A 13675-nucleotide genomic window follows, 5' to 3' on the forward strand; every position below is an offset into this window, starting at 1 on the left:
GCTTGGCGGGGGCCAGAGAAGAAGGAAGATGAGAGTGTATTCCCAGCAGAGGGAGGGCCACCCACAAAGGTGCAAAGCGAGAGGTGACAGGGTGCTGCCAGAGACTTCTAAGTACCCTGTGCTGGAATATAAGCACTCATCAGATATTTAAGTCAAAGATGGAAAACAATTCTACAAACATAAAGCAAAGCAAAAAATATATTTATGGCTTTGTCTGGAATGAATGATACTGACTCATAAACTATGGCCCGATGTAAGTACCCAATCTTTATAATCTCCCCATTTGTGCTATGGTAACATAAATTATACTTTTAGTTTAAATATTGTTTTAGATGCCAACATCTTAAATCATTGTTTATTTGGAATTTGTGCTATGAAGAAATACCTGGGGGCTTCCCTGCTGGCGCACTGGCTAAGAATCCGCCTGCCGATGCCGGGGTCACGGGTTCGAGCCCCGGTCCAGGAAGATCCCACATGCCGCGGAGCAGCTAAGCCCGTGCATCACAACTATGGAGCCCGCGAGCCACAACTGCTGCAGCCCGCTTGCCTAGAGGCCGTGCTCCGCAACAAGAGAAGCCCCGGCAACGAGAAGCCCGCGCATCGCAACGAAGAGGGGCCCCCGCTCGCCGCAACTAGAGAAAGCCCGCGCGCAGCAACGAAGACCCAATGCAGCCAAAAATAAATGAACAAATGAAGGAATGAGTGAATGAATGAAAAAACAAATTTTTTTAAAAAAGAAAGAAATACTTCGAATGTAATTTCTGTGTAAGTAAGAAGCATGTATTTTTTTTCCTTTAAGAAGATGGTACATGGAAGAGCAGGTTAAAATGACGTCTCCACTGTTGCACTGGACCCCACTGTCACACGTCGGGGGTGGAGTGGATAGCAGTTAAGTTTACCTTAATGTGAAAACTTGGTAAGACTTCGAAACCATTCAGTAAATATGAGATAAATTATGAAAATATGCTGGATATACACAAAAACTTACCTTCTCAAACTGGTAATAAGGTCTGCAAAAGACTTTTCCCAACCATACATTTTTATGATTCTGATGCCAGTTATAACTTCATTCATGGTCCTGATCCTGGTGTCTGTGAAAGCTGCAGTCTTACTCCTAAGGGACAGACGTGAGAGATGAGCCTTAGTGACCACAGCCCAACTTTCCTCATCGGTAGCAACAGCGGCGTAGCCAGAGACCAGGGATCAAATGATTCCCTACAGCTCTTTTGCGCAGACAGGCAGGTCCTACTCGAAGTGGAAATGGAGAAGACTTCAATTAGGAAGCCAACCATTCAGCCCAACTCAAGGAGTAACTTGGAGAACTTGCAGTATCCGCTAAGGAAGACCCAGAATTAATCGGATGTGAACCGTCTGCCCAAGGATATCACGGTCAGGTAGGGAAGGCAGAAGGACACCCGACTCTAACAGGAAGACAGTGGCTGTGCTGTAATCAAAGAGGAGTGAAGTGCTTTGGGAGCAGAAGAGATGGGGTTGATAATTCCACTGGCAAAGGAGAACAAGAAATCCTTCAGAGACCCGGTGGCACTGGAACAGGGCCTCAGAGGATAAGGAACCTCTCTCCACAGCAAAGAGAGGAAACGAAATTCCAAGTAGAGAAAAAAAAAAATATCACACGAAAAGGTACACACACACACACACACACACACACACACACACACACAAGAACTCAATGAGCTTCAAAGAGCACAACATCTCCATCACCTGACAACCTGGACAATGGAAAAAAAAAAACCATCTCCAACCCTCTGGCACCGGCTTCAAGTCTCACTAATCAGCATTAGGCTGTTCATCACCAGCCACTTTTCTATCACATAGGCTGCTAGGAATGTGGGGCTTTATAGAGACATATTTAAGATCGATCTTGCCCTTGGGGTGCTTATAACTCAATGGCAACACTGAATTAAAAACAAGATGCAAACATATACACACCTGAAAGTGGCTCTAACACAAGCCTAACAAAAATAGATGCATCTGGAATTGGGCCCATAAGATCATTACTACTTAATAATGCTTAAATAACACTATCCAATGTACATTCTGCTAAAGGACACCCTACTTGCTCAGGTACGGTGCCGGGAGGAGCCTGCGAATGCTGTCACCTTTCCCGCTTCAGGACCAAACTTCAGCTTAAGGCTGGAGCATCTACTGGCTAGGCCTAAAGGGTCTACGACACATGCAAAGAGACCACAGAAGGCATTTTTGTTTTGTTTTTGAACAAAAGCATCAAGCAGATGGTGGATGTTACCTGTTACATAGTAACACTTTTTTAAACCAGTGTTTCTCTTACCGGAGTGATGAAAACATCTTCCCAATGCAGCTTTGCAAAGGCAGAAGAATAATTAGAACCGCCATCCCAGCGAGACATGATATTCCTATTTCCATCCAGAGCAGAATGGTCACTAGGAGAGCCTGCAGGGGCCCCGCCCACAGGAAGTGCAAGAATATCGTTACCTTAAAAGAAAAAAAATAAAGCCTTCTTAGGAATGTATAAAAACCAGACCAGTCAGGACACAATTTAGAAACCATCTTCCGTCAAAGAACAGACGGGAACCTAAACAGAAATGATCACAGCGGGTTTTAAACCTGCTAAGGCAGAAATCAAGCATCTACCCCAGGTGACGCTATTCTGGGACAGCACAGGGCCAGGTTCAGGGACGTCCAGGGAGAAGAGGACTGGCAAGACCAGGAAGTCTTCAGCTTTGTCCATCCCACAAATGAGCTCAGGGCTCCCTCGAAGTCGGCCCAGAATTCAGCCGCTGTCGAGAAGGGCCACTCCAGGAGGACCCTTAGAGACAGTACCACGCAGGGCAAGAACACTGCTGCCTATTTATTATTAGAAAAATAAAACTCTCATCTAAAGGACAACACACATGATCACATCTGATTTGCACGCAGAAGAAATGAGAGTTGGATAAAGAGAACTCTTTGTCTTATGTCTTCAAAAGAATCCTGGCGGGGCTTCCCTGGTGGCGCAGTGGTTGGGAGTCCGCCTGCCGATGCAGGGGACGCGGGTTCGTGCCCCGGTCCGGGAGGATCCCACGTGCCACGGAGCGGCTGAGCCCGTGAGCCATGGCCGCTGAGCCTGCGCGTCCGGAGCCTGTGCTCCGCAATGGGAGAGGCCACGGCAGTGAGAGGCCCGTGTACCCCCCTCACAAAAAAAAACAAAAAACAAAAAACAAACAAACAAAAAAAAAAGAATCCTGGCCAACGCCAAACACTGGCACGTGGCATCCCCAAAAAGCTAAACACAGTAAGGACAGGAAATGGGAAGGGATCCCCCAGGGGCAGCTTACCTGATCAAACCTGTTCACATCGTTGGACAGCAGGTTGACTATCTGGCCTGTGGTGGTCTTCACCATGGCCAAGTTACTCAGGCAAAGGGCCTGAAACGAGAGAGGGTGACAGAGAGTTGGACCCCTGCGGTGATACCAAGTCACTCTTGGAACATAACAAAGCAGAGCACGTTTTCACGGGGGTCTTGAGTGGCGTCAGGACGAGCAGGATGACCCCTGACAGCAGGGCTCTAGGGACCCATGTGGATCCTCTGACTCCTCAATGCGGCGACAGCCACGCCCACAAGGACAGCAAACAGAGGCCGACGCAAAATCTCCCACGTTTTTTTTTTTTTTTTTTTGATGAATCTGGACATGCCCAAAATAGAAAGGGATGTAGGTTCATACTTAGAAGCCAACTAAAGTAATTTGGGGCCGTATTAGATGAAAGCAGGGAAACCGCCTGCAAATCAATCATCAGTTTTGTGTGTGACATCATTTCAACACTGTATTCTCAGTTTCCTCATCCTCTGAACGGAAATAACGCTTCACCGTGCATAAGATCACAGGGTACGTATGAGAGTTGAAGGGCAGATTTGTTATCTACTCTGTGGAGGACACCAGGTGCTCCTGGAGATATATTTACTGATAGTCATGTCTCCTTGTCTTTGGAGATGGGACAAGACACATACCAACACCTGTAATTCAGGTGTGAAGGGAACAGTAAATACAGTGGCACAGGGAACTGGGGAAGGGTTCTACCAAGTGACACTGTGGTGAGGGAGGAGCTTGGACGACGAAAAGGATAAAGTATATGGAGAGAAGGGAAGGGGCACTGTGGGTGAGAGGAACCCAGGCAGAGACTCCAGGGAGGGAAAATGCAAAATCTGGCTAGAAAGGTGGTCTGGGAAATAGCTAAAGAGTTTGGAAGGCAACATGGAAAAGTCAATGTTTTTTCACATTAGAGAAACTCAACTTTAGGAAAATTAAACTGAAGAAGGGACTGGCCAGGAGATTTTTGGAAGAAAGGAGAATTAGGGGTCAGTGAAGCAGTCAAGAGGTAACCAGACTGTGCAGCAGAGATGTGTGAATGGTAGCAAAGGGCCACTGAAAACACTGAAAGGTAGAAAATGCTTTGCAAATATGAGCGAAGGAGGGAAGGAGGGAGGGAGGGAGGGAGGGAGGGATATATCACTACAGGAAAGAAAGAAACCATATTGTGCCTTAATTACTGAAAGCTCTCTTGAAAATAGTTTTAAAGCCTATTTTACACACAAATACATGTTAATCCCTCATGAAGAAAATATTTATTTTAAAGAAGTAACTAGTTGATCCCTAATTTGAACAACTAAAAGAAGGCAGAAATGGTGTACCAAACTCTGAATTTAAACTGATCATCAAAAAAAATTAAGACAACTGCACCTAATTGGAATTGATGGACCAAAAGGCTGGTTCTGGAACAAAAGTTAACATGAATCAACTATAACACTGCAGCCAGGGACTTCCCTCGTGGCGCTGTGGTTAGGAATCCACCTGCCAGTGCAGGGGATGTGGGTTCAAGCCCTGGCCCGGGAAGATCCCACAGGCTGCGGAGCAACTAAGCCCATGCACCACAACTACTGAGCCTGTGCTCTACAGCCCACGAGCCACAACTACTGAGCCCGCGAGCCACAACTACTGAAGTTTGCGCACCTACAGCCTGTGCTCCACAACAAGAGAAGCCACCACAATGAGAAGCCCATGCACCGCAACAAAGAGTAGCCCTTGCTTGCCACAACTAGAGAAAGCCCGCGCGCAGCAACGAAGACCCAACGCAGCCAAAAATAAATTAATTGATTAATTAATTTAAAAAAAGCAAAAAAAAAAAAAAAAACAAGTCCTTCCTCTGTTCTGGTTCCCCTGAGTGGTGAGCTTCAGGGTGAAAGACATTTAGGAACTGCTGCCCCTAAGGAGAACAGTCACCACCACACTCATGGCAGGGATTTTGCACTCAATAGTTGACAAAAGGTGTGGAGCCCCTTGTTTGTACATATTGGATTCGTCACAAATTTGCGAAGTCAAGAATTCCAGATAAAGTTTTCTAGCCTTCACCTGAAGATCATGAAAAATATGGTGGGGATCCACAGCAACCTCATAAACTGCATATTGTTGCCAGAATAAAAAGTACAAAAAGACGTCCATATTGGGAGAAAGATATAATAAAGGTCACGCAACGCCAGCAGACTAGAGTTTCTGCCTACCTAGAAGAAAGAGTTCTTCTTAAGCGCCTCAGACATTCACTTAGCTGCCAGGAAGGCCATGCCTTATGCTCTAGAGTAGAGCCATGCACTTGGACTAAGTTCAAAATGGAAATAATTGCCCCAGATAGACAGACAAGACAAACAGAAACATAGAAAGAACAAATAAGCCAATTCTAACAAGAACAATCTACCAGGAATTCCATATCAGAACAAATACCCTTTAATCCAGACTTCCTATAATGTATACTTTATAACACCCTACATAATAAGACAATTATCAGACCTGCAAAGAAGCAAGAAAATTTGACCCATAATCAAGAGGAAAAAAAAATACAAGCATTAGAAATAGACCCTGAGATGATCCAGATTTTGGAATTAGTAGACAAGAACTATTAAACAACTATTATAAATATGTTCAAGGAATTAAAGGAAAATATGGTTATAACAAGTGAATGGATAGGTAATTTTTTTGGTTTTTTGTTTTTGGCCTCGCCACGCAGCTTGTGGGATCTTAGTTCCCCAACCAGGGATGGAACACGGGCCCCTGGCAGTGGAAGCACAGAGTCTTAACCACTGGATCACCAGGGAATTCTCTGGATAGGTAATTTCAGTAGAGAGATGGACACTATCAAAAAGAAGCAAATGGAAATTCTAGAACTAAGAAGTACAATATGAAAAATTCACTAGATAACTTTTTTTTTTTTTTTTTTTTTTTGCAGTACATGGGTCTCTCCTGCTGCAGAGCACGGGCTCTGGACGTGCAGGCTCAGCGGCCATGGCTCACGGGCCCAGCCACTCTGTGGCATGTGGGATCCTCCCAGACCGGGGCACGAACCTGTATCCCCTGCATCTGCAGGCGGACTGTCAACCACTGCGCCACCAGGGAAGCCCGAGATAACTTTAATATCAGATAATTTCCATTGCTCTGTGCCCCTATTCATTAAGCCTTTCTTTAAGTTTACAACCTGAAGAACAAACAGAAAACAGAGAGCGATAGCAAGATTGATTGAAGAAAAGAAAGCCTAAGGGTTCAATGGGACCATACAAGCAATGAAACACACATGTAATTGGAGTCCTGGGAGAAGATGACAAAATAGGGAAGAAAAAAATATTTGAGGGAATAATGGCTGAAATTTTTCCAAGTTTGGTAGAAAATATTAATATAGATACCTAAGAATCTTAGCAAACCCCAGAAAGGATCAAAACAAAGAGACCTATGCTTGGGCACATCACAGTCAAAATCCTGAAAACCAGAAAGTAACAGAGTCTTGAAAGCAGCCCAGGAAAACAACGCATTACATAACAGAAGAAAAATAATACAACTAATAGCTGACTTAACAAACTCAATTCTGTAACTATGTATGGTGATGGATATTAACTAGGCTTACTGTGGTGATCATTTATACACACATACACACACACACATACTATACACTATATATATATATATATATATATATACATACAAAAAAATACTGAATCATTTTGCTGAATATCTGAAACTAATATGCTGTATATCGATTATACCTCAGTTTAAAAGGAGGAGGAGGGGGCTTCCCTGGTGGCGCAGTGGTTAGGAGTCCGCCTGCCGATGCAGGGGACGTGGGTTCGTGCCTCGGTCCAGGAGGGTCCCGCATGCCGCGGAGCGGCTGGGCCCGTGAGCCGTGGCCTCTGGGCCTGAGCGTCCGGAGCCTGTGCTCCGCAACGGGAGAGGCCACGGTAGTGAGAGGCCCGCGTACCGCAAAAAAAAAAAAAAAAAAAAGGAGGAGATAGTGGAACAAAATTTATAGAGTGCTGAAAGGAAAGAATAACTGTCAACCCCAAATTCTATAACCAACAAAAGTAAGTATCCTTCAAATGATGAGGGTGAAATTAAGACATTCTCAGATAAAGTCTCAGAGACTTTATCACCACACAACCTGATCTTTAAGAAATTATAATGGATATTCTTTTTTGTGTGTGTGTGTGCAGTACGCGGGCCTCTCACTGTTGTGGCCTCTCCCGCTGCGGAGCACAGGCTCCGGACGCGCAGGCACAGAGGCCACGGGTCACGGGCCCAGCCGCTCCGCGACACGTGGGATCCTCCCGGACCGGGGCACGATCCCGTGTCCCCTGCATCGGCAGGCGGACTCTCAACCACTGTGCCACCAGGGAAGCCCCTATAACGGATATTCTTCAAGCTAAAGGGAAATGGTACCAGATGGAAATTCAGTTGTAGAAAAATAAGAGAAACCAAAATGACAAACAAACGTGGGTAAATATAAGAGATTGTATTATTCCTTTCCATGTCTTTGCGAAACAAATGGCTACTTAAAAGCAAAATAATGGTAACACCGTATTGTGTATGTAGATGTAAAATATATAACAATAGTACAAGAGATAGGATGTTACTCCTATACGTTTCTTACATTTTATGTAAAGTAATACAATATTAACATGCAAAAAAAGACTGCAATAAGATCCCTACTTTAATCACTAAAGCAAGATTAAAAATACGAGATACTGCTAAAAAGCCAACAAAGGAATCAAAATGGAATACTAAAACATATCTGATTGACTGAAATAAGTCAGGAATGGAGCCCAGCCACCCAAAAAAAGGGAAGATGAAACAAACAGAAAATAAACAGTAAGCAAAAGGCTTGAGCCCCATCACATCAATATTTACACTAAACTAAAAGCAAACATACTAACACTCCAGTTAAAAGCCGGAGACTGCCACACTCACACTGGATTAATAGAAGAAAGATCCAGCTTGTTGTATATGTGAGATACACTTTAAAGTAAAAGGATGGGAAAAGATGTGACATGCATGCTAACAGTAGGAACAAGAAATCACGTGAGGCTGTATTATTATCAAAGTTGATTTTGAGTCAAGGAATTAAACTACCAGAGATTAAGAAGGACATTTCATACTGATAGGATAGTCAATTCACCACTCCTAAATGTGTATGGATCTAATTACCGAGCTGCAACATATAGGAGACAGCAACAGAACCATGGAGAAAAATCAGAAAAGCCCACAATCATAGCAGGAGATTTTAACATCCTTCTTCTCAGTAAATGTAACAAGTAGACACCCCCTCCAAAAAAAAAAAAAATCAGTAAAGTAACCAACTTAATCTAACCGACATTTATGGAACACCACGCCCAACAATTATAGGACAGGTTTTTTCCAAGTACCCGTTGTAAATTCACCAAGGCCATATGCTGGGGCCATAAGATAAATCTCAATAAATTTCTAAATATAAAAAGGGTACGCAGAATGTTCTCTGATGACAAGAATTAAATTAGAAATCAATAATTTATATCTTATCTAAAAAGCCCAACTATTTGGAAATTAACATATTTCCAATATGCTAAGATTGGAACGAAATAAAATATCACAAGGGAAATAAGAAATATGGGTAATCAATTACATGTCTATTGCCCTCAAGAGCTATCAGCTAGTTGAGTGCAGACATCATAGTCATTTATGTCATCATGATCATAAAAACAGCTACCATTTATTCAGCACATACTACAAGTCAGACACTGAATAGAAAACAACCTTATTTGTAAGAAATTTTCCTATCTTGCACATAAGAAAATACACTGCAAGTATTCATACCTGACAAAGAATGGGCACTCAGTTATTTTGTTCTCGTTTTGGTTTTGTTTTTAATGAGGTAAAGTTACAACTTGTGAAGGAGAGAAATGTTACCTGCCAAGTCATTAAACAAAGGATGTTGCAGCCATCAAGCTACCACATTACTGCCGGGTCCCCTGAGGGAACTCGGGATGGAAACAGAATGCCAGTTGGTCAGGAAACAGTCAACTGCTGCAGCCACCCCTGTCCTGCACCCTGAGGACACTAAGGATGAGAAAGCACAGGATATTGGCCCCAGATAGCTGGGGTGCATATCAAAGGAACTATTTCAATGAGCCCAGACTTGCATCTTGCTATACACAGAAAAGAGCTGATTTCATTACCTTGAGATGTCTGGTTTTCTTTAATGAACAGTAATCTTTTGATGTTCTGACTACCCAGCCCTTGTTGCAAAAACCCCTTTGTATCCTGCCTCGCCCCACGTACCCCCTTGCTCTTCAGAGTGATTCCAGCGCCCTGCCTCCAGGGCTTGAGGTCCTGAAAGAGTCTGCTAAATAAAATATAACTCTCAACTCCTAGGTTGTGGTTTTTTTTTTCCTTTTTTTCAGTCCACACACTGCTCCTCGTTAATGTAGAAAATTGAAGTTCAGTTCTAATAAAATGTATATGTTATAGTTAAAAACACATCACATCCAGTGTAGAGAAAAACATACAAATAAATGCTAATGTTTGGGTTCTATATTTCCTTTAAGTTGACATTTTACAAGGGGATACTATTTGGTTAAATCTGTTTTCCTTGTGAAAGCAAAATAGTTCCACCATGAGAACAATAAAAGGCAAACAAACTGGAATCATATTTGCACCATGTATGCCAGACGCTAAATTAGTTAGTAAGCTATTTATCTTTAATAAATCAAGGACACCTAAATATAGATAAGAATTATATTATAAAAGCCTACCAATTTTTTTCAAGGGCAAAGAACATGTACAGGAAATTCACTACAAAACACACAAAAGGCTAATGAAAATTCGCAAATACTCAAATTCAAAGAAACTCAAAATGTGACATCCACGTCTGGCAAGGGTGTAGGGCCATCGCATTTCACTAAAGAGAACAGTTAACAGATTTCCAGAAGGAAATCTGGCACATCGAAAGGCTTCAAATGTATACACCCTGAGAAATTAAGGATGTCTCCAAAGGTTTAGCTTTAATCAAGTTCATTGCACTGCTGTTTGTTAATATATAAAAACTGGAAAACAATCTGAATATCTAAGTACTGATTATACTAGAATCCGCATGGCCTTTAAGAACAATATTATGAATTGCCAAGTGCGAATTCCACCCAAGCAAGGATCCATTTATGGTGGGTTCCTACGGCATGGGGGCATAGGGGGTGCTAAATTACATATGGGGTCATAAGAGAACTCTATAATCTAGGCCAAAACATCGATTTTGTTCAACTTTTTAAAAAATAAATGCAAGAAATATTAGTCATTCATCTGAAAAACAGTGTGTCCTTCCCTCAATTATTTTAAATCAGCAGACTTCGTGAAACACAAAACCCAAGTGTGGGCAGATAAATATAACCATCAAAGGAGCAGAGGAGAAAAGAAAGTTCTTTCCACAAAATTAAGTTTTCCAGACTGGTGAAAAGTATTATCCCTTTAAGAATCCAATCTTCATTTTAATAAGAAACGCTCCCCAAAACCGTTCTCCAATAGTCCTTTAAAACAGAAGATGGGGGGCTTCCCAGGTGGCGCAGTGGTTGAGAATCTGCCTGCCGATGCAGGGGACACGGGTTCGAGCCCTGGTCTGGGAGGATCCCACATGCCGCGGAGCAGCTGGGCCCGTGAGCCACAACTACTGAGCCTGCGCGACAGGAGCCTGTGCTCCGTAACGAGAGAGGCCGTGATAGTTAAGAGGCCCGCGCACCGCGATGAAGAGTGGTCCCCGCTCGCCACAACTAGAGAAAGCCCACGCATGGAAATGAAGACCCAACGCAGCCAAAATAAATAAATTAATAAACTCCTACCCCCAACATCTTCAAAAAGATAAAAAATTAAAAAAAATAAAATAAAATAAAACAGAAGATGGGAGCTATAGTTCACCATCCTCACGATGAAGATGCCTCATCACTAACATGATGACTCTTTTCCAGCGCCAACGACCCCCCCGTGTGCAGAGGCTCCTCCGTCCTACAAAGTGCCCCAAATGGCCATGCTTTCAGGGATCTTCATACATTGTCATTCTATCTTGTCCCTTGCCATCAGGCAGGCTATCCCTTCAAGAGACCATCTCCCCATTAACTACTGCTGTTTCTCTACTAGGATATGGCTTCGGAATACTGTCCGTGAGTAAAGAGTAAACAGGCTCTGAGTAAGAACCTAAAGGACTTTCAGAATAGAGAACAGGCGCCGTGTCACTTAATTTGCGCTTCTGGCTTACTTCCTGGTTCACGGCCCTACCCTCCCAGGGTTGAGCTCGTCAGATCATGCACTTTCTAGGTACACTGGGTATTACTCCAACAGGCAACGAGAGTGAGAATATGTTTAGCTCGCCTAAAGCAGAACATTGCTGTCTTCTTCGCAAATTGCTGCCCAGAGATGCATGGTAATGCTGTCACACCTACTTTCATGATTGCATAATCTAAAGCCATTATAACCTCTTCTTTGAGGGGAGAAGGCAAAGTCTGCCTAATATCTTCCACCCCCACGAACAAGAGCGACCTCTATAAAACTAAACAAATTCCCTCTCTGGCTCTGTAGGAAAACAACTGATTGAAGGAAGTGAAAACCAAAGTCAATGCAAGATCCACCACACGCTGCTCTCTCATCTGACAACTCCATCGCCTATTTTTGTTGTTGGCCTGGTTTTCCACGGCTGGCGGGCAAGCCGACACAACTACTCAGAAGCTCTCTGCAAGCTCTGAAGGATGTGGCATCTACCTAGCGGTCCTGGAAGAACTGTTAGCTTTCATTTAACTTCTGCTGGCCACCTTTGGCCATGATACCGCAAAACCCGCCGCATTCGCCAGAACGCCATGTATACAGAGCTGACAAGTGAGCCTCTGACCGTGAGAGTCATAATGCGGACCGCGAGAACCACTGGGGGATGGGAGCCTGTGATATCTACCCTAAGGTCAGGCTAAGGACGTGCCCTCCTCAGGAGGAGTTTCTACGCATTCTCGGACCTCACCCCCCCCCCACGACGCCCTAGAGCTCCTGCGCGGTGCAGACAAGCAGAATACGGCCAGCCCCCCGTTCTGACAACTGCCACCAAGACTGCCAGACCCTTTGCTGGGGACCACTCAGCACGATAAATACTACTCTCCATTGTGGGAGGGCCGGAAGTGCCCGAGGTCCTTGAGATCACCCCAGAAAATCTGAAATGATGAACTAAAAATAGGTGTTTACATGACTGAGATGGTGGTCAACATATACTGTTTTAGGAAAATGACTACAGTTTAGTTAATAAAGTCTATGACATCAATGCAAGGGATAGATCAGGAAAATTCATAGACGTATGTTCAGAGTGAGGTCACATTCCAAGATACCGGCTGAAAGACCCTTTACCCTTAGACCCTTCCACCACCAACTGCTCCTCTTGAAAGAGAAGCCCCGATGACTGGTTTACCAGGCAAGAGAAGTGAAGAGAAAGACGAACCACACAGAAACAGCTGTGGCAAAGGTGAGCGAGTAGGGCAACAGGAAGAAGGGAAACCACGGAGAGTGCTGAAAACCCCATGACAGGGAGAGAAAGGAGATCCAAGAACATGCGTAAGTACACATTTTAGCGTTCGGCAAGAGAACATAATCTTAATGAGAATACAAATCAACTAGGCCCCCCAAAAGGGGGGAGGAAAAAAGACTTCTATCAACATTTTAAAAAAATGTATCGTGTTTCTGTACTTCTAAAAAAAAAAAAAAAAAAAAGTGTTTATAATCTATCTTCCCCAAAATGGCATGTTCAGGGGCTTCCCTGGTGGCACAGTGGTTAAGAATCCGCCTGCCGATGCAGGGGGACACGGGTTCGAGCCCTGGTCCGGGAAGATCCCACATGCCGCGGAGCAACTAAGCCTATGAGCCACAACTACTGAGCCCGCGCGCCTAGAGCCCGTGAGCCGCAACAAGAGAAGCCACCGCACCGCAATGAAGAGCAGGCCCTGCTCGCCACAAACAGAGAGAAAGCCCACGCACAGCAACAAGGACCCAACGCAGCCAAATAAATAATAAACAAACAAACTTTTTAAAAAATGGCATGCTCAGTTGTTAAGAATTTACACGAGGCCATATGCTAAGTTTTTATAGCAACTATACTGAGAATTATTTTGTCTATAAAGAATTTTCCAACTATTTTGCTTATCATTTATCTGCCTTCTTTCGGACCAAAAGAATACAAGAGGTAAACAATATGCCTACTACTGTAAACTCACCCAGGGTATGTAATTTTACTGAGAATTTGTCAAAATGGGGACTATTTTCAAAGGGTGGTCTTCCTTTTTCCCAGTGTTGTATATTTATCAAAGTATTGATCTTGGGGAGGAAAACAGCAAACC

General features: G+C 43.7%; 1 protein-coding gene across 4 annotated transcripts in view; it reads right to left on the reverse strand.

Annotated features, from left to right (window-relative positions):
• ABCC4 (ATP binding cassette subfamily C member 4 (PEL blood group)) overlaps positions 1–13675 on the reverse strand; it is a 225211-nt gene that overhangs the window by 152784 nt on the left and 58752 nt on the right. For all 4 annotated transcript variants that reach the window (XM_067016881.1, XM_059042306.2, XM_067016882.1 and 1 more), the window contains exons 5-7: positions 3315–3404; positions 2309–2472; positions 989–1114 (exon numbers count right to left, since the gene is read on the reverse strand). In XM_067016881.1, the coding sequence (XP_066872982.1) occupies positions 989–1114; positions 2309–2472; positions 3315–3404 (380 nt within the window). The remainder of the gene's footprint in view (positions 1–988; positions 1115–2308; positions 2473–3314; positions 3405–13675) is intronic.

The sequence above is a fragment of the Kogia breviceps genome, chromosome 16, assembly GCF_026419965.1.
Source record: "Kogia breviceps isolate mKogBre1 chromosome 16, mKogBre1 haplotype 1, whole genome shotgun sequence".
In the NCBI taxonomy this organism is placed as follows: domain Eukaryota; kingdom Metazoa; phylum Chordata; class Mammalia; order Artiodactyla; family Physeteridae; genus Kogia; species Kogia breviceps.